This window comes from Syngnathus acus, chromosome 15, assembly GCF_901709675.1.
Source record: "Syngnathus acus chromosome 15, fSynAcu1.2, whole genome shotgun sequence".
Classification (NCBI taxonomy): Eukaryota; Metazoa; Chordata; class Actinopteri; order Syngnathiformes; family Syngnathidae; genus Syngnathus; species Syngnathus acus.
In genome coordinates this window covers 11,074,914-11,099,976 of record NC_051100.1, presented here as the reverse complement: position 1 = coordinate 11,099,976, position 25,063 = coordinate 11,074,914, and the positions used below count along the sequence as shown (strand labels likewise).

The following is a 25,063-nucleotide window of genomic DNA, read 5'->3' as shown; positions in this document are numbered from 1 at the left end:
CTTTGTTGGAGTTTATTTTCAGCATTTTGCCAGAGGGATCGTTACTTCTGTTATGACTTTAAAATAGAGCGTTGTTCCTTTGCAGCTCAGGTTACATGAGGACATGGACGACACTCGTCTCTGTCCAGCAACGACCCTTGGGAGATCAAAAACTATGACAAAAATGTTTTTATGGCCTGTCAAATGGTACCGTTTTAAAGTCCTTAATGCTCTCCTTCATGTGGTCATTAAGTCAACAAAGTGGTCGTGGTGCCTCAGAGCCACGCCCTTCAACTGTCATAAAGCATCGGGTCATGCAGCAAGATACATTCTTTGACATCAGCTCAAGAATGTGCTCAAAGTCTCCGACTCAAGAATAAGATTCTTCCCAGACAGTCTGAAGCCGATTGTTTGGGAATTCTGAGCATTTGAGCGTTGACAAGAAATCGAGTTTACGTCCTAAGTCGTCTTGTCGTTTTGCGGCAGCCGTAGCAATTAGGGAACGTATCCAGTAAGTCTTATCTATCACGGCACATAAAGAAGCGACGAGATGCAAAGCACAAAGGCCTAAATGCTGACAGATGATAGCCCAATCTGTTCTCCATTATTTCACGGACAGAGACAAATTCCGGGAGATTCCGCTGTTGTGACACGGGCGGAATGTAAACAGTGTTGATTTCTACAGTTGTGGCTATGATCCACGCGCAACAATCAAGCTAACGGTACCTTCTAACTCCATCCAGAACTTGGATGCTCTTTCCTGGTGGATTATTGTACTCGGGTACGAGTTCAGCTTTGATGAGAAGGGTGAAATTCAGGTTGAGAGAAGGCCAAGCGTAGCCAAAAATATCCACACTTCAAAAGAACGCGTCACAGTTGCGATGTGTTGCTAGCGCAAGCTATGCTAAGCTAAGTTAGCCGGAGATGCTTAATAAACTTGACTTGACTTAACACACCAAGACAAGTTAAATTGGTCACAACAATTAAGTGGAAGATGCTTTGCTACCGTCAAGAAAAAGCACCAAAGAATCCTTAATTGGTTGGACCAGCTCTTGAACTCATTAGAAAAGTCGGATAGTGACCCCTACATCAACTGAACCACATGAGCAAGAATCGGCGAGAGACGTCCAGATATCAAGCTGATTTCTCTTCTCGCCTCCTCCCGCATCATCGCTCATAAACGATGCCAAGCGATTACACAAGGCAACGCATTCCTGGTGCCTGGTATCTGCAGCCCAGTATCGGGTCCCCTGCCGAGCAAAGGGAGTCAAGCCTCGCTCGAAGACTGTTGCTGTGTAAACATGACATTGTTGGGAAATCGACGTTAATCATGTTGGAAGCACCTCCGCAGTTTTCTTCTCAAGTCTACTTGGCTGATCTCATCGCTCAACCCTATCTACTGATACAGTCAAATATGTCCAATCAGATGCTGAAAAGGACATTTCTGTCAAGTTAAAGCAAATCATATTTCAGTTTTCTGCACAGAAATAGATCCAGAAGAATTTAAAAAAAAGATATCTCTGTAATCGGGTAAGTCAGTGCTGGGTGATCAGAGCAAGAACACCAAACCAAAACCAGAGCTTCTCCAGAAGGCAAACACGGAAAGTTCTTAAAGCGCCGAGTGGCACGCATGTCAGGGTTGCCCGCCGCCCACCTCTGCCTCCCAGCCCCAAAACCCCGAAGAAACATTTCTAAAATTGCAACCGCAAACCAGACAGAATGTAAATCTGCACTCTGACAAGGGCAGAAGAAAAAGATGTTGGAGTGCCGTGGAATAACAGATATTCATTTACAGCTCCGCCAGCACAGAAATGGGTCAGGGAGCTGAAATAAGACTCCCCGGGCTTCAGTTTTTTTTCCCCCCCACTCCATTTCTTTTTTTAAGTAATGAATTACAGGTTTTTCCACCAAGCAGAGCTCAATTATATTCCAGCTGCTGAGAGATTCATCATGGCTGCGATATAGCTTGAATAGAATTGTTGAATTGTGGGGACCAAAAGGTGCGAGAAAGGAAGGAAAAGGTGGAGAGAGCCCTGCTGTGAAATGGACTTTAGTTGCACACTGGGTACTGCAAAAGACTGGCGACCGGTCCAGGGTGCACCCCGCAAAGTTAGCTGGAATAGGCTCCGGCTCCACCGCAACCCTAATTTGGACAAGCGCTAAAGAAATTGGATGGATTGCGGTTCGGCTGCGTTTTACCGACATTAAATTAAGTGCCAAAACGGAAACGCATAGTAATGAGATTCATTACTGGAAGTGGACTTGAAAAGCCTGCTCATTTATGAAGGAGAATCGTCAAGACTGCAATGGCAAAGGTGTCAAACTTGAGGCCTGGGGGCCAGATCTGTCCGGCACCGGGATTTAATACAGCCCTTGAAGGCTAATCATGTTTGTCGACTTCATGTTTTTTGTCAATCTTCTTCACTTTCAACATTACTGAAAAGAGAAATAGCAAGTATTTTTAGGGGTTGCCAATAGCACATTAACGATTGTGTTCACAGTCATTTCAAGGCCTGAACCCTTAACTTAAGCATTAAATCAATCCTGGCCGGGAGCCAGCGGCAACATTTGCGGGAGGAAATTGAAAAATTTAACAGATGAAGTTAGTGAAACTCCAACAAAGTCATTTCCTGCTTCTGCCGCTTTCACATTAAAAGGCCTTTCACCAGTGACAGCTGTGTTTGCTTTTATTGCAAAGTTGTCGAAGGAAATGTAAAGCGACCTGTCCGGGGAGCTGATTTGTTTGGACAGCGGTGCCCGTTGGAGTAATGTTACGAGGAGGCGTGGCCTCACGCAGCTATGCAGGGCTCCCCCAATTGTGGAAAAAGATGCTCGACTCTTTATTAAGTGAGTGAAAATAAGGGTCATCATAGCAACCAAGTTGTTCTCGCATCTACTATGAAACGTGAGGACAACCGAACACTGTTTGAACCTTCAGGAGGAAGCAAGTAGAAAGGCAAGGCGGACCACGGCCGCAGCGCATTCCCCCCTCCACACACACACACGCACTTCCTGTCCAACATCCTACTCGGCACCAGGGAAGAAGACCAGGATGAGGACTCATTTTGGTGCAAAGGGACCACAGAAGAAATTGTGACGCCGGCTGAGAGCTAAGCCAACAGATGATTACAACTTTCTACCATCATTATGACTGCAGCTTTACTACCGACTTATAAGTACAAATTGCGATGATGTCACCACTGTCTGAATGGAACATCGGAGCCCTGCATCAATACGAGGGAAGACCTGAATCCAAATACAAAGTGGAGAACCGGTCCAGGAGTAAATGTTAATGCTTTCCCAGTCACCGCGGTGTCGTCTTGTCTCTTAGAAGATTTAAAAAAAAAAAGGCAGAAAGGTGACCACACAGGGTTTTCTTGTCCACATAAAGCCATCTTTCAGGCTTTCACGCCGCTGTCAAGCTCCCCAAGCTGTTACAACTTGGGAGTTCTAGTCGGCGCTGCCAAGAAGACAACAGTAAACGCCGATGGCTACCAGTGTGAGATTCTGTTTTCACTGTTTCCCAAAAAAAAATAAAAATAAATCTATTTACCGTTTCGGTCGGCCAGGTCCAAAGACGGCGCTGGAATTGCTGGATTCATAGTTTCCATTTTCTCCTGGAGAAAGTGGGCCAAAAAAAGAGCCAACTGCGGGCTTTCCGAGTCACTAAGAAGTCACGCCAGCTAATCATCTATGAACGCTCGTTTTGATTTTCCGAAACTCGACGACATGGCCGTGCAGCGTCATTTCCAAACGACACCTTCTACTAATGGCTCATATAATTGCAGACTTTCATTCTGTTCCATTTTGATTTAAAAAAAAAAAAAAGGAAAAAAAAAGTCAATCCATTTTCAATAGCCACTTGTATTACAGTGTGCTAGTAAAATATGATTAAAGGCCGCACTATCTACTAAAAATACACTTTGGTCTTCGATCCTCGGCAGGATGTGTTGTTTTGCAGGCCACAATTGGGATGCAGCTTTGTTGGCAGGGCGAGTGGACACCACACGGACACAAACTCATTTCGGGCCCTCGCGTGTGGCCCAGCTCACATTTGCCATCATGCAGTCGGACACTAGCATCAATCCAGTGTTATTCCTGGAGGCGAGATGAGGTCAAGGGTCAAAGAGCCTTTGTGGTTCACATCATGCAGCGCGCAGAGCTCAACTAATAAATCAGAGGCGAGCGGCGGACAGAGGAACGCGCATTCTATGCTCCGTCACAGCCAGAGTGACACAGAGGCCGCTAGCCAGCCAACAAACAGGGAACGTCCAATCAACTTGCTCCGTTTACACGCCACACAAAAACATCACACACACACACACACACATGCACAGCGTGACGTGGCGCATGGTATGTCCGGGACACTTTGGATGTTGGGCTGCTCTGGAGCTAAGTTGTTTTCCTGGAACAGTTTGAGATGACATGGAGCTTTGAGGAATGTACTTGAGCAAGCGCAACAGCGCCAGACGCGGGGGAACGACATGTGTGCAGAGATAAACATCCACTTAAGCACCCAGTTTACAAGGAAAGGCTGCAATATTGCTTGAGCATAAAAAAAGTCACACACTTAAACTTAGTATGACAGACTGTACCTTTAAGAGGCGGGGCATGGTAGAGTCGCATGCGACATCCACAAGTAATTGTGTGAGTGTCGGGGTGCAAGCGGTGGCTGACAGCAGAGTGCTCATTGTCTGTCTTACCGTTCTCCTAGCACTCAAAACACATCAACAACGCACAGCTCTCCTTTCCCACATGTGAGGGCATTACAGCAAGTAAACTGGAAAAATTATTTCAGAAAGATTACTCAAGAAAATGTAATATAGCTCAGGTGTGAATGATGAAACGTGATACAGTGGAGGAAAACTGATTTTCAATTAGTTCATGCCGATTGCCTGCCATCGCAAATATTGAACAGCTTGACAATTAACAAATGCCAAACAAAACACTTCTAACACATCCTGTACCACAATCACTCACGACACTTTTTCAGACCGACCCTAAAAAAAGTGAATTGAAACTCTTGTAGTCATGAACAACTTTTGATAAACATGACCTGTTCAATGTTGATATATTGATCGTCACCCGCCCAGATCAGTTTCTTATGACGTCACGATTACGGAAACGTCAAAACACAACACAAAAACTCAGTTTAACAGCACCCAAACGTACCACATTTCACCCAAAACACTTCACAAGTACCATTTATCGGGTAACACGGCAAATACTTGTGTACTATTTGAAGTCAACTGTTACGAGTGGCCAGTATCAGATTTGCCACGTGATGAGCAGTTGATGGCTGGCCAATCAAAACAAATCCCGCGTGTACGCTAACGAGAGCAACTTTTGGGTGTGAATTAAACAAAGGCCAATTACAATAGCGGTGAAAGTATTCAACAGTTTCCCCACTCACTTTTTTTAAATACATACCTAGCAACATAAATTCCAGCTTCTTTCGGTCCACTCGGAAGCGCTCCTCCGTCCACTCCGGATCGGGCAGCTGATGGGGTCCACTCAGGTCCTCCTCGGAGCCCGGCAAAGGCGAGTCTGCGCTGCGCTCGCTGTTGGAGCCCTGGTCCGACTGCAGCTGCTGTTGCTGCTGCAAGTATCCGCTCAAAGCGTCGCACTGGGCAGCCATGGCGGCGCTACTCTTCAGCGGTGGAGGAGGACTCAAAAAAAGTTACCGAGTTGTGCTGGACCGCGTGTTCCGTCACTCGGTAGCTGGGCCTCACGAAACCTTCACGCCGCGTCATTTCCCCCCATTTGAGCGCTGACTTGGGGAGGGGGGGCTAAAAATAGGCAGACCCTGCTCTCTCTGCAGGCTGTGCGCTTAAGTGCAGCGGCTGCAGCCAACACAGCGAGAAAGTCTTGCAAGAGAAGTTTCACATGTCATCCAGCACTCAGACTCCTCCCAGATGCCGCCCCCCCCCACACATACCCCAAAGCATCCTTCCCCCTTTCTGTAGTGTATGGAGCAGTTTGAGCATTTCATAACTTTAATATACAGCACGGTTCGTGTACTACATTATCTGTCCTCACAATGATTTTTCACACCAGTAGGACATGTGGCAAATCTCTGCACTGGTTGACATCTGCATGCTATAACTACCACTAAAGATACGCTAGCTAGATGTAGTTGAAGCACATACTTGCCAACCAGTAGTTTTGCCTCAGACAAAACCGACCTCAAGTTAGTAGGACAATTCTGGCCACTAGTAGAATGAGTCATCTTGTTAGTAAAGTTTTTCTCCACACTATGTACTGCCCTCCACAACCATGTTTCATCACACTTGGACATTGACATGACTAGTGAAGAAAGTTGACAACTGCCTGCTATTTAGCGTACTCATGACCACATTCTAGTTCACATCTACGGCTTTATGAGGCCTCACTCATAACACGCACGGTAGTTGTGCATTGCGAGCGTGTACAATCAGGAAAGCTACTTGGTACTTGACGCAAAGCCAGCCGGCAACGGCTTTATTGGCCTGCACAGGAAACAATCCGCATCCTGTGAAGGGGGGAAAGGGGAAGCAATACAGCAAAGTTCAAGCAAAGCAAAACAAAACATGCCGGCAGGGAGGGAAACGCACCCACCGCTCTCGATCACGTGTTTGGAGGTATTATTTGCAGCCGTTTTGTCATGGTGACGTTTCACCCGAAATTTAAATTGTCTTCATGTTGCTCTGTAGACTGAGCTTTCAAAGGCCCGGAGGTGCATGCAGAAAAAGTAACGACCGCCCCCTAGTGGTCACAAAAGGTATAACCTGCATGCGGGAGTGATGTGGCTTGTGCGGGTTTATGTGACCGCAACAAAATCAAAACCAACTCAAGTTGCGTTAAATGAAAAGTAATACGAGCATAGTTTTATTCAATATAAATCTCTTAAAGGTAAAATAAAATGAGGTATTATCTTCATTGCTAATATCTGAATTATGAAAATCAAAATTGCAATTGAAGTGAAGCAGAACAAACTGAACAGTTGAGACAGTTGGGCCATTTCAACCGGAGTCCTCAAAATGTTTCCGGCATAAACTAGAACCAGTGTGGTGAAAAACGACTGGCTTTTCTTTTTTTCTCTTTTTTTAACCTTGAAGGTTCCAGGGGAATGTTGATGCTGAAACTTGCCTTGCCGTTACATCGCAAACTTCCGAGTCCATTCTTTGGCCAAGTCGTTGTACCTTGACAGAAGGGATGGAAACAATGCAAATTGTTAAAGGCAGACATTTGAGTGACTTCAACAATAATCAAGCAGCATCCACACTTACTTTTGTCTGTCGGATTTGTAAGTGTGCGCGATGTCAGGGACTAAGGGGTCATCGGGATTGGGATCGCACAGCAAAGAGCAGATGGATAATAAGACTGGAAGAGAGCACAAGGAGTATCTGTGTCAGCAAAATAAACATTAAGGTGGCCAACGTGCAAGATGATTTCTACAAACCTAAGCTGCACTTTTGAGCTCAAGGCATTAGAATATTAACACTAAATACTAGAGATGCACCGATCCGACTTTTTCAGTTTCGATACCGATGCCGTGGTTTTGCGTATCGGTCGATACCCGATACCGATCCGATATTATGGTTGACTTAACAAGCTACATACCTCTACATGTGGAAAAGAAAAGACTAAAGGCAATGGCATCAGGCATGACTACACAGTTCATTCCTAAGACAAAATGTAACAAGATAAAGCAGATTCATGCAATGAACTATTTATTTGTAACATAAATTGTGCAACAGCAGCAATAAAGTGTATCAGCATTTAAATTCAAGTAAATTAGGATACAAACTTCTTAAAAAAAAATATATACAAATGTTGCAGCTGAAACTGCACTGGGCAAATATAGAAAGGGTGATCAAGCACACAGTAACCAAATATTAAAATAAATAGTAAACATTAGGTGCCGTTCCACATCACTCATGACCTGTTGATGCTAAATGCTCATTTAAGCAGCAATGAGAAGTGCTCCCTGTAAACAAGCTCCGCTTAGTACTAGTACTATAACTGGCAGTACTACCAGCACCCCTGGCAACATTAGCTTTGCGGACATTACAAACTGCCGTCGAGCTAGTTGGCGTGTTCAGTTTAAAGTACCTCCACACAGCTGACTCTTTCGTTCGCTCCATGTTTGCGTTTGTTTAGAAAACTCTCGTGGATGCGGCACACGTGCTGCTGACGTATGACGTAGCCGCGTCCCGCGGCACACGTGCTGCTGACGTATGACGTAGCCCGCGTCCCAATAGATTAAGGAAAGGATCGGCTCACAGATCGGCTGCATTTTCCGATACCCGATCCATCAATTTTGTTGATATCGGGGCCGATATCCGATCCAGATATCGGATCGGTGCATCTCTACTAAATACACATAATTATTTTATTGTTTCAAAGTTGGATTTATGAATTCCTCTTTTGAGTTGACATGTTTTAGATTTATACCAAAAAAATCTGCTCTAAAATGAAATTCACCAATTCTCAGTTAACGTCATGAACTGAATTAATGGTGTCAACATACCTTTTGATACAGTGAGGGCAGGCGACCACTGCGACCTGAGAATGTCCAGGCAAATGCTGCCGTTACTGTTTATATTTGGATGATAGATTTTTGTCATGAAAGCCACCTGTGGGAGAAAATCAAGACAGACACCAGGAAATGATTACGTTTGACAGACAACCGCATAAAAAGCGGACACACGTTAAATTGACTTTTTAAGTGTTTATATACAAAAGGTTGGGCAACAGCTAATTTGGTGGTGATGATGAAGTGCTGCCTTGGCGAGGGAAAACACAATCTACGTTGTCTTGTTGAGGCCTCAGTTAACGGTATGTGGGGCGGGCTCACTTGCATGTTACGCCTTCTCAAATACTAATCACCAGTCATTAGCAGGACAAAAATAGGAGGGTGTGTAAAGTAGGCTATTGTTTTGTTTTTTATGCCTGGGCATGTGACACACTTGTTACTAAGACCTGGGAATTATTTTAAATGGTGATTAAATGCAATGGCACCTCACAACACAAATTTTCCAATTGTGAAAGCGAGCTTTTTTTTTCCAGGAAAAATATCTTTCAAATTCACTCAATACTTGGAGGTCACACAAACTCCAAATGATGCCTGCAAGTGTAAATTTAATCAAGGCTTTATCATGGTGACAGTTTGACCCCAGCACAGATGAAGCCACTTCCCATTATTTCCCATGGGAAAAATAGCTTTGAAACCCGGGAAGTGATTGTGTTAGATAGACATTTGAGGTTCGACTCTACCCGGATTCGATTGCTAACATAATAAAGACGTGTCACAAAATCTGCGAGATGAAAAACCTACCTTAGGAGGTTTAAAGGGATAGTCTGTGGGGAAATGCACTGAAAGGAAGAAAACCCCTCCATTGTACGGGCTGTCGTTCTGAGATGGAAAGGAAAACAAACATTTTCATTAACATTTGCTGTTGAATGAAAAAAGAAGAAAAAGATATGCTAATATCTCAACTACTCCATATGTGTGTGCCAGGCTAAACTATTAAAAGAGAGAAAAAAAATGGGGTGTTACCCAGTCAACATAAAGCCCTATTGTCTACACATCCAGAAGCAGCTTGTTAAAAAGAAATGCAGGAAACACACACAGAAATCTAGAAAAAGCTCACCGGTCCCATGATGCTGGCTTGCCAATGGAACACTGGGGAAGACGAAAGGTTATTAAGTGACGAGAGCGTTGTAAGTCAAGTTCCTTTCCAGAGTGTGTGAGTAAGGCTAACAGAACCTCTGTTACTGTGCAAAAAAACATCTAATATACAGTGGAAGGGCCGCAAAGCTTCTCACGCTGGCACTGAATTGTCCAAAACAGTTGACAGACACTCAAGTGATCACCATTTAGAGTATATTTGGATTTGAACTATTCAAATGGGAAATTAAGAGTTATTTTTGAGCTAGAGAGCTACAGTGTTATCATGCAAGGCCAGTAATCCTGGATACTATGTAAATAGGATCAGGGGTATTACATCAGATTGGACGATAAGTAACATCCAGGAGCTTTTCAGTAATGCCTTGACATTGTCACATTTGGGTCCATCATTCAATGAAACAGCCACTATTTGAGAACCAGCGTTGTTGATTTTGTGTTTTTGGTAAAGGGAGGGGGGGGGGCACTCATTAGCTTTAAAACGGGCAGTCCCAAATTACAACACACACGTCTGTCAAGGAGCAAAAATGAAAATGAAACTTTGACGAAATAAAAACTGTCTACTCACGGTCCTCTCCGACGGGTCCCGCCGAGCATGAGGCAGGAGGGTCACGCTTCAAGTCACACAATTCCTATATATGGAGAAAAAAAGAAAAGAAAAAAAAAAAAGTAAATAAGGTAACTGATTTTTAGGGGATTTTTTCTACCACTATGTGGAACATCTCGTTAACCTCAAATTACCCGGTGTATGGATTTGTAGATAAAACAATAAAAAAAAAATCCAAATTGAAAGTGAACACGCCTTAAGTCTTTTTACTAGGCCAACTTGTAGTTAGCTCCCAAGTTAGCTTCTTCGCGTTGAAATCCTACGACTGTAACGTCATCACCATTCACACTGATTTCAGTTCTTGTTTTAATAAATAAAAGTGGAATCCACCCACTCGAATGTTTATATATTTAACTAGCAAACAAGGGGCTAACACCGGCTCGGTCGACGTTTCCTGGCGATCTTTTTACGATACACGAAACAAAGAAGCGATGGGGACAAACTCACCTTCTTTATTCTTTTCAAAGCCATTGCAAGTCTTAAGTGTGTCTGAGGAAGATTGTGATGTCAAACCAACAACTGTCAACGAGCAAATAAGCTTACTTTACGATGACGAGATATTAAATGTTTGCGACTAAACTGGTTCTCTTTTGTTTCCGCGTTTTTGTTTGAGCTCAGTGCATTGTGGGAAATGTAGTTGGATAGGCAAACCTCTCTTAAAGGGACCGCGCTTTACAAACCACTTCGACATGACGTCACAGTTAAGTAAGTCGCAACAAAACCATTCCTACAAAAACATTTCCTCCTTAAAGTTATTGATTAAATGTAATGGACTAATTGTAGCTTGTTATTAGCCACCTCAAGTAAGCGGAAGCTAGTTGCAAAAGACGCCTGTTGTTTACAAATATAAAAAGGGTGCAATCAAACGATGAGAACAATAAAAAAAATTCATTGCAAATATGTCAAAATGAACAATCTCTAGCTGTCTATTGGTGTCAAGCATTGTGCTTCTATTTGTTGTTCATCAACTTGAGAGTGTGTCAAGTCAATTAGGTCCCCACTGAAGGTTCTGATACCAAAATCGCAATCTACCAATTGTGGCCCATTTCGACAAACAATGTAAACTGCTTGTTGGTGTGCCTATAATAAAGCTCACAGAGGAAGTCAGGTGAGCTAAATATTCAGGTCCACCTGGCCCAAAGCACAAGTCCATAGAGAGCAAAAGGGGACCAGAGGACAAGAGCTGAACACGTACTCGCGGGGGAGAGGGGTCGCATCTGCAATCTTTCATGCTTCAACTGGCCTGCTGAGCGGAAACTTACTGTTTGTTTCCACCACACTGATTCACTGGACTCAAAACAACACATTACAGATTCACATTCAGAACATCACATTACAGATTGACATTTTCTCAGAGTAATCAGCCTTAGTTAATCGACTCCTTTGCAAAATATTGGAGCTATCTCTTTTAGGAGGATTCCAATTCTGATAAAGAGTATGAAGGAGGAATTATTCGATAACCCTCATAAAGTTGTTGTCACCGCAGTTAATTTGGAAAGCAATTTGGATGAGTTCTTCCAATAAGAACCTCCAAAAACAATAAAGTAACTAAAACAACTATGTGCCATATTTTGCAAGTAAAGTTCAAAACCATGAGAGAGTCAGCTGGTGCACATTTAAACCAAAGTCAATCAATAATCTATGTTATTGGTCAGAGCAAGGCAGTTGCATTGACTCTTGTTGCCAGGACAGCAGAAGGAATCTGATATTCAATTATTCAAATTGCAGCTTTTTGAGCAAAATGTATGGTCACGGGCCACAGCACAAATGGCTGCATTTCCACAACTGAAGGAAGTCTAAAACCAGAGTTCTATCAACAATTTTACATGATTTTTATTTGGATACGCCTTCAAGGGACCGCTATTACAATTTGTATTTATAAATGCAAACACACGCAGAGCAGCAACACAAACAAACAGCCGCTAAGTTGTCAATACTGAGTGGCTGCTCAACTCGTTTCATGCTTTAGCTTTGTCCTGGTCGTCATGGTAATGAAAACATGACATTTACATTAGCTTTCAGAATTATTGTGGCGCCCACTTTCAATCAATGTGATATAAGTCAACTTGAACACACGCAGGGCAGCAACACAAACAAATAGTTGGTAGTACTTCATGCCACCAGGTCGCCGTAGTAACGAAAACATTACTCTTCATGAGACACCAAAACAGAATGATTTCTTAGAGTCTGTAGTAAAAATAATAATATCCAGTATACTGACAAGACACAATATAATAACGGAATTGGCAGCGGTGGATTTAATTCTACCCACCTTGCACAGGTCGATGGATGGGTGGTTTCATTTCTCCAAGAGGCAATGCGTTGTATTAGACAGCAATTTACTGGTAAATTTGAGTCTAGGAAGGAGAAAAATAATTTCATTACAAATGTTGACATACATTAGCATATAGAAAAAAGTCATTATTAAACAATTATAAGTAAATATTGTTTATAATAAATGTTTGTACCACTGAAAGAAATTTGCTAATTTCATACAGCCCACCTGACGTCCCAGTGATAGCAAATCACGTATTAATCATTTTAAGCTCGAATCTCCTATTGTTTATGTGCATGCATTTTGTCGTAAATCTTAACACGGTAACTGTGAAACTTTTGCAAAAAGTCTGCTACTGATCTCGAATGTACCCTCACACTGACACCAGTGCCTGCCTTTGTGCCGGTTCTCCCCAGTCAAAAAACTAGTGTCGCCTTTCTCAGTGCTTTTTCGCCTCTACACTTTCATGTATACTGTACCAGCTATTTATGCCAACAGCAATCACTTTCTATGAACGGGATGTAGGTCAATTCTATTTAGGAACTAATCGTTCCTCAAAACAGGCTGCAACTTATTCCGCGCACGTGATTGGTCACGGATCGATGCGCGTCCACGGCGCCGCGAGGGTGCGCGCCCGCTCGCTTCACAGCATAGCGGGGAGAAAGGAGCACGGCGAGAGTCGGCTAGAGAGAGCGCGAGCGAACGAGACGGGGAGCGAGTCGTCCGCCGAATGTCTGCCTCCTGGAGCCGCCGATGAGTCCGCCTCGCCTTCCTCAGCAAACCGCTTGACAACGCTCAAGGCCAGCCCGGGTCCACGGCGTCCGCGCACGTCCCGATCCACGGGTCCCACCAGCCTCGGGGTTGGGGTGGGGAGGGCTGCGCGTTTTTTCAGGTAAGCCCACCACCTCCTGCTCGCACTCACAAGACACACGACCGCCTTCGCCTGCTTTTTGCTGGCGTGTTGCGTTGTCTTGCGTGTTTACGCGCGGATGAGGGGCGTTGTTGGTCGCTGTCCAAGGTGCTGCCGAAGACACACAAGGCGGCCTCGTGCACGAGCAGCTCGCATGCTTCGTGCTTTCTTTCCTTTTTTTTTTTGCATGAAGGCATGCGACAATTTCACGTTGCGTGCGTGCGTGCGGCGGATAAATAACAGCAATGACGACGGAGCGGAAACATGCACGCTCCAACATTTGCCTGTGCAGCCCCGAGTGGCTGCTGTGTCTAAGCTGCATTGTGGAGGACCTCCTCCAGGGACGGTGTGCTGTTTCCACTGCATCTGCTTAGTCGCTTGCTCTAATCTATGGCCAAGGCATTGTTAGGGCGCCTCTCCAACACTAGTGGAAAACATAAAACGACTATACAGTGGTCGGTCACAGTGATGCATTCGTGTGACTTCCGCGCAGGCCGCGTGGGTTCAGTTCACACTCAGCGACGGTGCGTATGTGAGCGCCAAAGCTTGTCTCTGGATGTGCCCTGTGATTGACTAGCGACCGATCCAGTGTGTAGGTGGCCTTTCGCCCGATGTCACCTACAGCTTCTCGTGACCCTGAACAGAAGTAATGTGGAAAATGGCCCACTTGTACATTCTGTTTCCATTTTCCTTCACGACTTGCTGTTCTGAGTCAACAATATTCCAGCAAAGGCCCGTCCGAATAAAAAATGGTGTCGAGGAAGTAAAATTATGATTATGTAGGCAGTAGTCATTCGCAAGGTTTGAAAAGCTGCACAAGGAGTGAATGCTGAAGGCATCTTCAGGCAGATGGACCCTGAGGGCAGACTTCTTGCCTGACACTACATTTCCCGCCTGAACCTTTACCTCCTCCTGCAAGAATTCACATTTGGCTGACCTGATATTTTTTTGGAAAGAAAAACAAGAAAAAAAACACCCATCTTTGTCAAGACTTTGCGGGATGCAAACAGGTGCACGGACGTTTGCTGCTCCTATAAATGTCAACTATGTTTAAACACGATCGGGGCATAATCCTCTGTGCGCTCAGGTAAGGGCCAGACGGCTTTTTGGCTTCGTCGTCCCTCCAGCCGATTCCAATATCAGTTCTGTCCATCGCAGGAGCACCTGACCTTTACCGTGGAAGAGCGACTTCTACCGGACCATGGCGCAGACCAATAGCTGCGGACAGGGGACCAACGGGGTCACGGACGAGTCCCCCAACATGATCGTTTACAGAAAGGTACCTTCAGTTATCCGGTTTGTGTTTTTTGGGTCTACGCTGGGAAATTAATCGGAATTTAATTGTGATTTTGATTGTGGTGTTAGGATCAAAGATGCTCAATGTGCCAAATTACCGTACACACATTGTTAATTTAAATACAAGACAAACTGTTGTAGAAGCATCACCTGTGCGAATGCTAGTAGTCAATGCAAAATGCCATTGACAGGCTAATAGAAAGTTAGCATTGAGTGATATTCCTCCAAAAAATATTCACACACAAAGAACAGGTCTATTTGGGGATTTTTTTAAAATTTAATTATTTTAAGTGCACTTTATAATCCGAAAAATATGGTACCACAAATGATATCTTATAGATTTATCGTATCTTTGCTTATCTAGTCGTGCTAGCGACGTATACTGACAGGCAGAACAATTCATTGCTCTTCCACTAGAGGGCAGTGTGTACATCCGTTTTCTCTAACAGAATTATAGCTTTGTGACCCAGATTTCACACTGAGTAAGGAACTGAGATGAGATCATCATCATTTCAGGAGAGATGGTGGTTGTTTACTAACCCTGACTGAAATATGCACCTCGTCTTGCTAAAGGGCGGGAAAATCTGTAATAGACGATATAAATTTGGGGAGCACCCTGCATATATTGTATCATGCATCTTCACCTTATCGCTTGTGATGCATTATTGATGCAGCAGCATCCAATATTGATGACCCTCCACTCCCCCACCCCATTTTGCGTGTTTGTAACCATAACTGGCGATTTCCAAGATAGCCAGTGCTCATTTCTGGCTTCTATTGCAACATCAGCTGACTGCACGTCAAGGTTTTGTAGAGCACGCGTGTGCGCAGGTTTTCCTCGCAGGTGCGCCGACTGTTTGTACAGAATCTGACATAGTTAACAATATTGGGAGAAGGCACTTTAGTCTGCCTTCACGGAGGACAAACGACACCGGCGGGATGTGAGTGTTATCGGAGAATGGCAAAAAAGGGTAGGGAGGGGCGGTGCAGTGTCGAGACAATTTAATCCGGCGCGGCTTCGCACATTAGATAAATTAACTCATGATGCAACGTTCGCATGTTCGACCTTGCTACGTGGCGGGGTGCGTTTGATCGCCTTGGCTGATTTCTTGTTTTGTTGGTGAACACGAAAGCAAAAGGCAATAACGTTAAGTGAAAGGCTCACTTTGAAATGAAGCATGCGTATCACGTTGGCAGCGAAATAGCTGGAACCGCAAGATAATATGTTTAAAACTTGAGGCGGACTTGTAATTTTAATACCTGTAATGTGACAAAAAGATGTACGAGAGCGCGCTCCGCCGCCGCTGATTTGATGGCAATCTTTTTATCCATTTTGGGAAATTGCTTCCCTGCCAACAAGAGAGGCTCCTGCTCCCCAGTGGCCTAGACTTTATTAGTCACAAAAAGATAACAACAAAAGGGTTGAGCTATTTGAGTCTGGCACTTGCTGGCGTGTCAAAATCTGAAGGCAAATTCACTTAGGCCGCACGTGAGGCTTCCGTTATGAAGTGTGAGCTGCCGTATTACCCACTTTGATATGTATCGCTCACTGGCCTATCATCTTTTTCTTTATTTTAAAATGTGTGATTTTAATCATTTTTTAATTTTAAGTCAAACCTTTCCTCATGACAATCTCACATTGCTACATCAAGAAACGCCGACTTCAGTTTATTGCCGTTAGCTAGCGCTAATCTCGGCATCTGCCAGAACTCACGGCAGCTCTGCTTACCTTTTGGCTCCAGTGTTTGGGATGCCATAGCCAAGCCGTGGTTTTAAATTGCCAGATCCTCGCCAGCCTGGCTGGCCAAGTCATGGCTGAATAAACTCGTGTGTAGGTGGTTAGTATCCCGAATGGCTTGCTCACTGGCACCTTTTCAGAAAGGGACGGATAACAAAAGATTTACTTGGCTGTTTGATTACACGGAAGATGGCGGGGCAGACACCCCAGAGACCCGACTATTTTTATGTTCTTGTACAAGCAATGAAAAAGTAAATTTTTCAGAAGAGGCCCACATAAAATGATCTGTGCTTGTCCTGTTAGCGGGCAGCCATTTAAACATTATTTTGTATTCATAATTTGAAGACAGTTAAATACTGGATTTGTTTCGAGACCGATCTGAAAATCATGCGATGACAGCTCAGCTGAAACAAAGCATCCTTTGTCCACTTTGAATTTTTCTTCAAAACGCGTCGTGGCTTTTCATTCGGACTGGACCTGTGTGAAGGCGTGCACTTGCTGACCCACATACGCGGCGGCATAAGAGCGAGAAGGCAGTCACGGCAGCCGGGATGAAAACGCCGCTTCTTGAGTGGTTTGGGGTCAAACTTCAATGGGAAGGCTGCGGTTCGGGCTCGGGCGCATGCCAGATGCCAGTCGAGGCGGCGGCCCGCTATGACTGGGCCACTTTATATATAAATAAAAAAAAAATAGAGATGCTTTTATCGGCCTCTGCCTTCTTGTGCAAGAATGTCATAAACTCGGCGTGTAAATGTTGATATGAGCTCGCTCTCATCTCCTCAATAGTTACCGTTGGGAGTTACATAACAAGAGCACGGGGAGTTCTCCGGTTAAGGACGGCGGATGCTAGTTAAAAAGCGCTTCCACCAGGACCGCAGCTGTATCCTTCCTTTCTCTCTCTCTCCTCTTTCTCACTCGGGCTCGCTCTCGTCCGCTGCTCCATTCCCGCCGTTTAGCCTCTAATGAAAAAGGACGGATGAGTCGAGGTGTTGACCTGCTTTGCTTGCAGATGAGTGCCATAGCGATTTCTCTTTCCCTCAAGGACGCCTCGGCCAGAAAGAGCACAGACACTTGTTACTTTTTAACTACAACAATGGTCACATGGGATTTTCTTAATTGTCAATTGTACACTATTACAGGACCTGTTGATCATAAATCAGCTTAATGCAAAAAGTAGTGAGATGGCGCATGTCCGAATGACCGTGACTATGTGAAAAATGTCAAGACTTTAAAAGTAAAAAAAAATATTGAGAAATATGGATAAAGTAAGCACACGTGTGTGCCTGCTCACGTGTGCCTGGCATGAATAATACCCCGGTGCATACATGGACATGACGGCGTGTAGCGTTATGTGGGGCGAACGTGAGAGAGCGAGCTGAATTTTTCATGCGAGCCGCCGACAAGACGAATTCTCAACCACTCAGAACATGGACGCTCATCAGCCGGCACCTTTTTAATACAGCATTACTCACCAATGTCTTACCAAAGGCTGAAAAAATACATAAGCCACACCCCTTTTTGATGTTAGACACCTGTCAGGTCTTTTCAAATGAGGCCAATTAATGACGTGAACCAATCACGTTCTTGCTTCTTTTCGTCCACAAGATCACATCGCTCAGCATTTAAAGGTTCATTTTCTTCTTCAATTCTTCAAAGCTCGTCATCAGCATGTCAGGATTGTCAGAACGGCAATCCCGCGTGGCACTAAAACAGAACATTAGCCTGTCGAGCGTCTGGTCGCCCCATATTTACATTTCAGCTGCCGACGGGCATCTAGTAATTGTTCTCCAGTTCGCCTCTTTGGCTTTTGTCTCCGCGCGGATCCATCAATCCTCAACGGCACCGATGCGCTTTTTGTTTCGAGCGCCGCTATTTCACGCCGTCATTATTCTCTTCAGTCGATGAAGGAGAGCGTACTGTTTTGCATTCTGCCGCTCATGTGCGTGTCAATACGGATCACTTTGGACGTAAGCGCTCCCCCGGCAGCACGCCGCCTTTGCGGCAAATGAGGGTGTACTGGCGCTGCCATTTCGATTGTTCTCTTTGCGCCACCTCGAAGCACTTAAGCAGACGCAGTCGCATGTACGCCACGAAACCTTACATTAAACATAATCACAGTCAATTTTTACCACAGTAGCGCCGCCGTGATTCATACACGCCTTCCGTTCTAAAAGTTAGCGGCGTCAATATTTAACGTTATCGGCCTTGTTCGTGTCCCATGACTGTTACTTTTTTTATGGCGCAGCTTCCGCCTGTGACGACCGTACGTGCATTTTTGGGGTGTTTTAATTAAATTGATGACTTCCAATGGTTATTTCCACTTTAAAAAACGAATATAGCAGAATTTATGTGGGCATTGGAATCGATGAAAACGATTCGATATTGTTGACATCATGTCAAAACGGGATACGATTATTGAGGCAGAACTAATTAATTTTTTAATTAATATGTATCATTTTACACGTAGAGCGTGTGAGTGCTGACTCCCGACCAATCCAAAATCTCGGGTTGAATACTGAAATGAAAAATTTTAAGTGGCAGAGAACACTGGAGGAGCCCCACAAGAGTGATACAACAAAGAAGGCCTTGCCGTTAAATCCCGTGCGATCTAATCAGTGCCGCTCGCCTTAAGTGATTGTCTGATGGGAGCGCCTCTTCCTGCCGGTGTCCGTTTGATGACATTATTTATCAGACATCGCCTTGCCAGATGCTCGTATCACCGAAAAGTCAGCCTGTATTACCCATGGGCTGAATCATGTGATATGTCTTCCTGGAGAAGACGTATTGCTAACACGCGTACGGCTAATGTTCCTTTAGGAGTGCGACTCTGCTTTGGAGAAGGTGTTGATGCTAAGCAGTGAGAGCTGCAGCATCACCCCTGCCCCTCCCTCGGTGAGACGCACTAATGAAGCAAGAAATAAACGGAATTAACAAGCAAGGCGAAGGTATTGGTGCCTGCTATTGATCTGCCTATTGCCTCACCGGCATGAGATCATTTTGGAAAACTTTGCCTCATCCCTGCAAACTGCAAAATGCCGCCTTCAACCTATAATCAGAAGATTTGAAACTGAAGGGCGGGTGAGGAGGGTTGATCTATAATTACAAGATCAGAGAGAAATCTTTTGTACATCTGCCCTGCGTGTTGCAAAATGCGCGTGGCTACGACGTCAACTGCAAATTATCGAACGCCGCCACCGCCAGCTTGGACGATTGGCTCATGACTTGGTAATCCATCGTGTCCACATTTACCGTGGTCAATAACTAAATGCCAATTAGAAGGGCTGGCACGGCACGCGCCTGCTATAGTCAATAGTGGCGGCAACGGCAGATAATCCGCAGAGCCGTGTCGACGTTGTTTACGACATTTAACTGCGATGTCTCCGAGGGATATAATGAAGAAGTGGCGAGACAATACATTCAGATTGCGCAGCATGTTAAGCTGTAATCAAAGGCAGCTAATTAACATCTTAACATTCAGCAGCCATGTTGGTGTCGAACAAATCTAACCACGATAAAGATGGAGAAAATAATGAATAATAAATTAAATGCTTGGGTAGTGGACACCGACATACAACTGAAATGATCAAAAAGTATTTTCCCACCAAAATATTTAAAAACTAGTGAAGTACTTAACGTTAGCATTACGTCAACGCTAAAAGGTAAGCAGAACTGCATTACGAATGTCTCGCAATTGTTGCAAACGCTATCATGATCAATGTCGGTACCAAGAAAAAAAAACATTGGCTCACTACCTGCGTCATTGGACACTCAAAGGTGCACCAGACGTGATTAAAGGAGGCATCGAGCCTTCTCTGGAAGAGAGTACTATTGATTGGCTCATCTTCCAATCTGCAACAAAGCAAAAAAAAAAAACAATGACTGCTTCCCATCATGTTTTTCTTTCTGGGCCACACTGCTAAAGCTTCTGTAATGTTGCGATTAGCCGTGATTAAATCCAAAGCTTTGCTCCTTGTCGTCAGGTATCCGAATCAAGCAATAAATCCCATTAGCACACCTAAATGATCGCGATGAAGCGGCTTTTCTTTGCAAAAATATATAATCGCAGTTGGAGCCGCTAGCGAAGATAGCGGCGCTCCGTCTGCTTCTAAGCGCCGCCCCCCATCCCCCATTGGTGTACGTCGGGGACAGCTGGAGCCTTTAGTCTTGTCTGTTTGGATTATAGATGGGTGGAAGGCAGCCTGGACGTTAAGATAGCGGCTGACTCTGACCTCCTTGTCTTTGTCTGGACGTTTCATTCCAGCTCAACATTTAGGAAAAAGTCTTGTCGGGAGTTGTGAGATGACTTGAACAAGGATGACTTTTTGCTGAAATCTATCTTGATTTGTGACACCAGTCGAAAATATCTGCAAAAGTAGCAAACCAATTTTAGCGTTCCTTCAATATCACAACTGCGCCTTTATGTACATTTCTCTGCCGCCTCACTTCATTGCCAAAGCTCAAATCTTATTTGCAGCCTTCTAAGTCAACAGCAATAAAAAAAATCTTGTTTTGTGCATCGCCTCGGCTTCTTTGCAGTTCATTTTGCCAGCCGGAATCCGGGATGTTCTTTTCTTCCCTTTTCATGTGGGACTGTCCATCTCCTTCCACTGCTTTTATTTTGTAGCCCTTTGGCCTCGCCACGACGGCGCTAATGTCCTCTTTGGTTCGTCTCCAGCTCTTTGATGCTCCCTCTAACACCTGCATTGTAAAACCAACTTTGTCTCAACCTGCTTTGGTGCTGTGTCCTTCCCGACCCCCCTCGCCCCCAAACCGGTTCCATCCTCCCCTCTCGTCTCGCTTTGATTGGGAGCAGCGTGCCACTCCAGTCAGCTTTTATCCTCACAAAGAGATGGCGGCAGTTTTTTTTGGGAGGGGCAATATATTCAGACCCTTGCTGCAGCACAGTCATCCCTCCCTCCTCCTGTGTCCATGACTCAAAGCTTTATTAGGAACTCAAAGTATTGTTTTCCATTCTGCGACCAGAGTTGCACACAGATCAAGAAAGCCTTGACAACTCCAGTGGGGGACAAGCATGCCGACAAGACAGCCAGGTTTGAGCCTTGAAAGGACTACAGGACCAAGACTTAATCACCCAAAGCAGTCCCTGACGTGGTACATTTGACAATGCAATTCACGAGAAAATGACTACCCGGCGTCCCATTACAATTTCGGTTTTGCCGTTTGGCAAACACTCTGCGAGTGGATTTGCATAAAGCTGTGGCGCTTTCAAGTCATCAGAGGTGCACAAACACTCACAGCTTGCAGGTTAAAAGTAGCTGAGCAGCCAACTGAGGCTCACAGCTCGGCGCTGTTAGCTCAGCTTCGCCAGCGCGCCCAACCCCATCAGGAGTCTCTTGCTGCTTTCTCTTCTTCAAATGGCGGCACTGTGATAGTTTGCTTTAAAATTCATTTACATTTAATATTGGAATTTGTCAGCGACCTACACTTATTAAAAAGGTAAAACAAAATTTGTTTCACAGTATTGACATTGTCTTCATGAATTGACATGAAGTAAGAGCAAGCTCGCACACATAATATCCGTCGATTGATTTGCGACAATAAAAGCGAAAAGCTGAGCAGTCTTAAGTGGTAATAACAGTGTTGGCCACTAGATGGCAGATATTGCTCACAAGCGCCTCCAAGCCCCCGTACTTGCCTCGTTAGCTTAGAGACGTTATCAGCCTGAGTGGACCCGACTAGCACTGACGATAAAATATGTGGCCCCCTCTATCGTTTAAGTTGACCGTCCGTGATTTGCATAAGATCATGACTCACATGTTGAGTCATATTTGTTTCCATTTTGAAGACCATTACCCTTTGCTGCTAATGTATGCATATATAGTTTTATAGACTAATTCAAAACTAAAATCCACCTCCATTAATTCTCATCTCTTTGGCCGGCATGGACATTGTGAACACTGATTGCTATCTCCTAATTAACCTTCACGCCACTCCTGGATTGTAACATTGGCAGAATTATCGCATCTTCTATTCCCACCGTGCGGAAATCATTCTTATCGGAGTTGGCGCAAACAAAAGCCAAGGTCAAAAATATAATACTTGGGCTTTGTATAATTTTGCAAGGTATTCATTTCCCTTGTATGCAATGTAGTCTGCATCGGAGCCTGACACGTGTGCGTGCATGTGTGTGTGTGTGCGTGTAAGTGTGTGTGTGTGCAAAATGCAAGACAGACAGGATATTTACCAGCTGATTCTACCTCGACAAGGCCGACCGCAAAAAATTTATTTGATTAAATTCTGGCATCATTTGTTTGAAATCTGATGGAATGACAGGCCAATCACAAATTGGTCCATATAAGAGATGTTGCCTTATATGGTATTGCTTATTGTTTCACAGAAACAATTAAAATAAAAGTATTGCTTTAGTGCCATCTCGGTATATGTGGTAATGTAATTAGAAGGCGGACGTATCAAATCGAAGCTTCATCTTAAAAAAAAAGTTAAAAAGTTAAAGTCCCAATGATCGTCACACACACATCTGGGTGTGGTGAAATTTGTCCTCTGCATTTAACCCATCCCCATGTGATTTCGATCCATCCCCTGGGGGAGAGGGGAGCAGTGAGCAGCAGCGGTGCCGCGCTCGGGAATCATTTGGTGATCTAACCCCCCAATTCCAACCCTTAATGCTGAGTGCCAAGCAGGGAGGCAATGGGTCCCATTTTTATAGTCTTTGGTATGACCCGGCCGGGGTTTGAACCCACAACCTTCCAGTCTCAGGGCGGACACTCTACCACTAGGCCACTGAGCTGGTTTGTATCTGGGGGGATGAAGGGGACATTTCACCGCATCCATCACTTTTGTCAACCAGCAGCATTGTGGAAGTGATGGCTTTTGAGGTGTCCATCATCTTCATTGCTTCATAGTACAAACGTCAAAGTGGCGCCGCATCGCCCCTTCAGCGTTTGCGTGCGCCCGAGCAGCCACTTGTGCTGTCCTTGTCGGGTCCGTGAAAAGGCCGAATGTCAGGCTGCCAGCAATCCAGCTGCTTTTTGCTATTCAGGACACTTGCAGCCGTCCTGAGCGTCTGTCGCACGTGCCAAGGAGGAATGTGGCACGGAGGGATGGAGAGGAGGGAGCGGTTGGGGAGTAAGGACCCCCGCCGCTTGCATCTAAAAATAGACCGCATCGTTGCTGCTTTTCTATTCCCGACACACCTCTGTTTCCATGCTCGCCCCCCCTCGCCCCTCCCCTCCCTTCTCGGCTTTGCTCTCACTCGCTTCCTTGTCATGCTCCACTCTGCTTGGTCGGGGTACATTTGCTCCCTGGTGCCCAATGAGGAGACTCCTCAAATGTACAGCCAGACACTTTGGACACTGCTAACAAGCTCGCCTTGATGACGGATGAACTCAACTGTCCAAGCGAATTGAGTTCCATGATGTCAGTCTGCGCGATCATAAATCCAATAAAAATAATGAAAACTAATGTTAATGGCTCCCACGTGCAAGCAACAGTTTATTTTACATTGATAAAAAGGTGAGCACAAATTGTCATTCAGGGAAAGCTGGAAGTCGTCGGGGGTTTACGACTCAATCCAAGTGCAAAAAGAAGTTTTAGTATCCAGTCATGTCTAGATACAAATTTGATTCCTTCACTAAACATCAATTTCATCCATTATTTTCACACCTTGGCGAGCAAACGACATGACAACACTTATTGAAGTGAACTTTTACGCTTTACCTCAAAGTCTTAAGCGGCATCAGTGCTTCCTTTATTCGCTAATTTATGTTAGCGTACTGTTTGAGTGATAAAATCATGGTGGGTGAGCATGCGGGAGATTGGCTTTCAGTGGATTATGTTCCAGCACATGGCCAACCTTGGCTTAGTCATCGCGCCCACTGCCCGCCCACCAAGATGATGAGTGTGTGTGTGCGCGCATGTAAATTAGAGCGAGGTCCTGCCCCAGGAACACGATTGCACCACCTGCCAGCACCATCACATCATTTGTTTAAAAACATGAAAAGTTTAGAAAAGGGGATCGGGTGATGTGAAGCACCGGAGAACATTAACTCGTTCACTGCCATTGACGACTATTTAAACTGGGCTGGCAGTGAATGAGTTAAAAAAAAAGTGAAATATTTTAGTGGGGGAAAAAACTATTTCAACCACTAATATGAAAAGTGAGCATTGTTATCTTGAATTGTGGGCCTATCTTGCCGACTGGATCTCATTGGCATGTGGGGGGCGGCCTCCCTAATGAAGTGACACGCTGGGAGCACGCTTCAATGACGTGGGTGTTAGTCACACATTGCTACAGGACGTCAGAGGGGGTCACTTTTCGCCAGCTGTTGTCTGCGTGAGGACAGGCTGTGATTACAAAGGACGGCGGCCGCAGCGTGAGGAGAATCATCACGTCGTTCTTGCCAGAAAATAGAACGGGCTCAAAGCTACGGTGTGATGTGAAGCGGCCCGAATTTCAGCCTGATTGCCTGCACACGTAATCAAAGTCAGCAAAGGATTGATTATGTCTCTTAAAGATAATCTTGAATGATAATCCTGTCGTGTGATGTGGTAAAACGTATTCCCCCCCCTTCCTCATATGCTTGGAAAAGTCAAACCAAAAATGTTTC

At 44.8% G+C, this 25,063-nt stretch overlaps 3 protein-coding genes across 4 annotated transcripts in view; 1 reads left to right on the top strand and 2 right to left on the bottom strand.

The window, feature by feature from the left end:
- LOC119135196 (protein bicaudal C homolog 1-like) overlaps positions 1-5,847 on the bottom strand; it is a 32,880-nt gene extending 27,033 nt beyond the window's left edge. The window contains exon 1 of the mRNA XM_037272614.1: positions 5,410-5,847. Coding sequence (XP_037128509.1) covers positions 5,410-5,617 — 208 coding nt within the window. The 5' untranslated portion in view covers positions 5,618-5,847. The remainder of the gene's footprint in view (positions 1-5,409) is intronic.
- A 966-nt stretch (positions 5,848-6,813) lies between these two features.
- Positions 6,814-10,887, bottom strand: LOC119135222 (ubiquitin-conjugating enzyme E2 D4-like). Its single transcript, XM_037272675.1, has 7 exons — positions 10,704-10,887; positions 10,218-10,281; positions 9,615-9,646; positions 9,299-9,376; positions 8,492-8,597; positions 7,248-7,341; positions 6,814-7,160 (listed from the first exon to the last, which is right to left on the bottom strand). The coding sequence occupies exons 1-7, from the start codon at positions 10,725-10,727 to the stop codon at positions 7,115-7,117; spliced, it is 444 nt and encodes a 147-aa protein (XP_037128570.1). The 5' UTR covers positions 10,728-10,887; the 3' UTR covers positions 6,814-7,114.
- Positions 10,888-13,152: 2,265 nt separating this feature from the next.
- rgs7a (regulator of G protein signaling 7a) overlaps positions 13,153-25,063 on the top strand; it is a 30,900-nt gene continuing 18,989 nt past the window's right edge. For both annotated transcript variants that reach the window (XM_037272661.1, XM_037272662.1), the window contains exons 1-2: positions 13,153-13,423; positions 14,600-14,720. In XM_037272661.1, the coding sequence (XP_037128556.1) occupies positions 14,643-14,720 (78 nt within the window). In that variant the 5' untranslated portion in view covers positions 13,153-13,423; positions 14,600-14,642. The remainder of the gene's footprint in view (positions 13,424-14,599; positions 14,721-25,063) is intronic.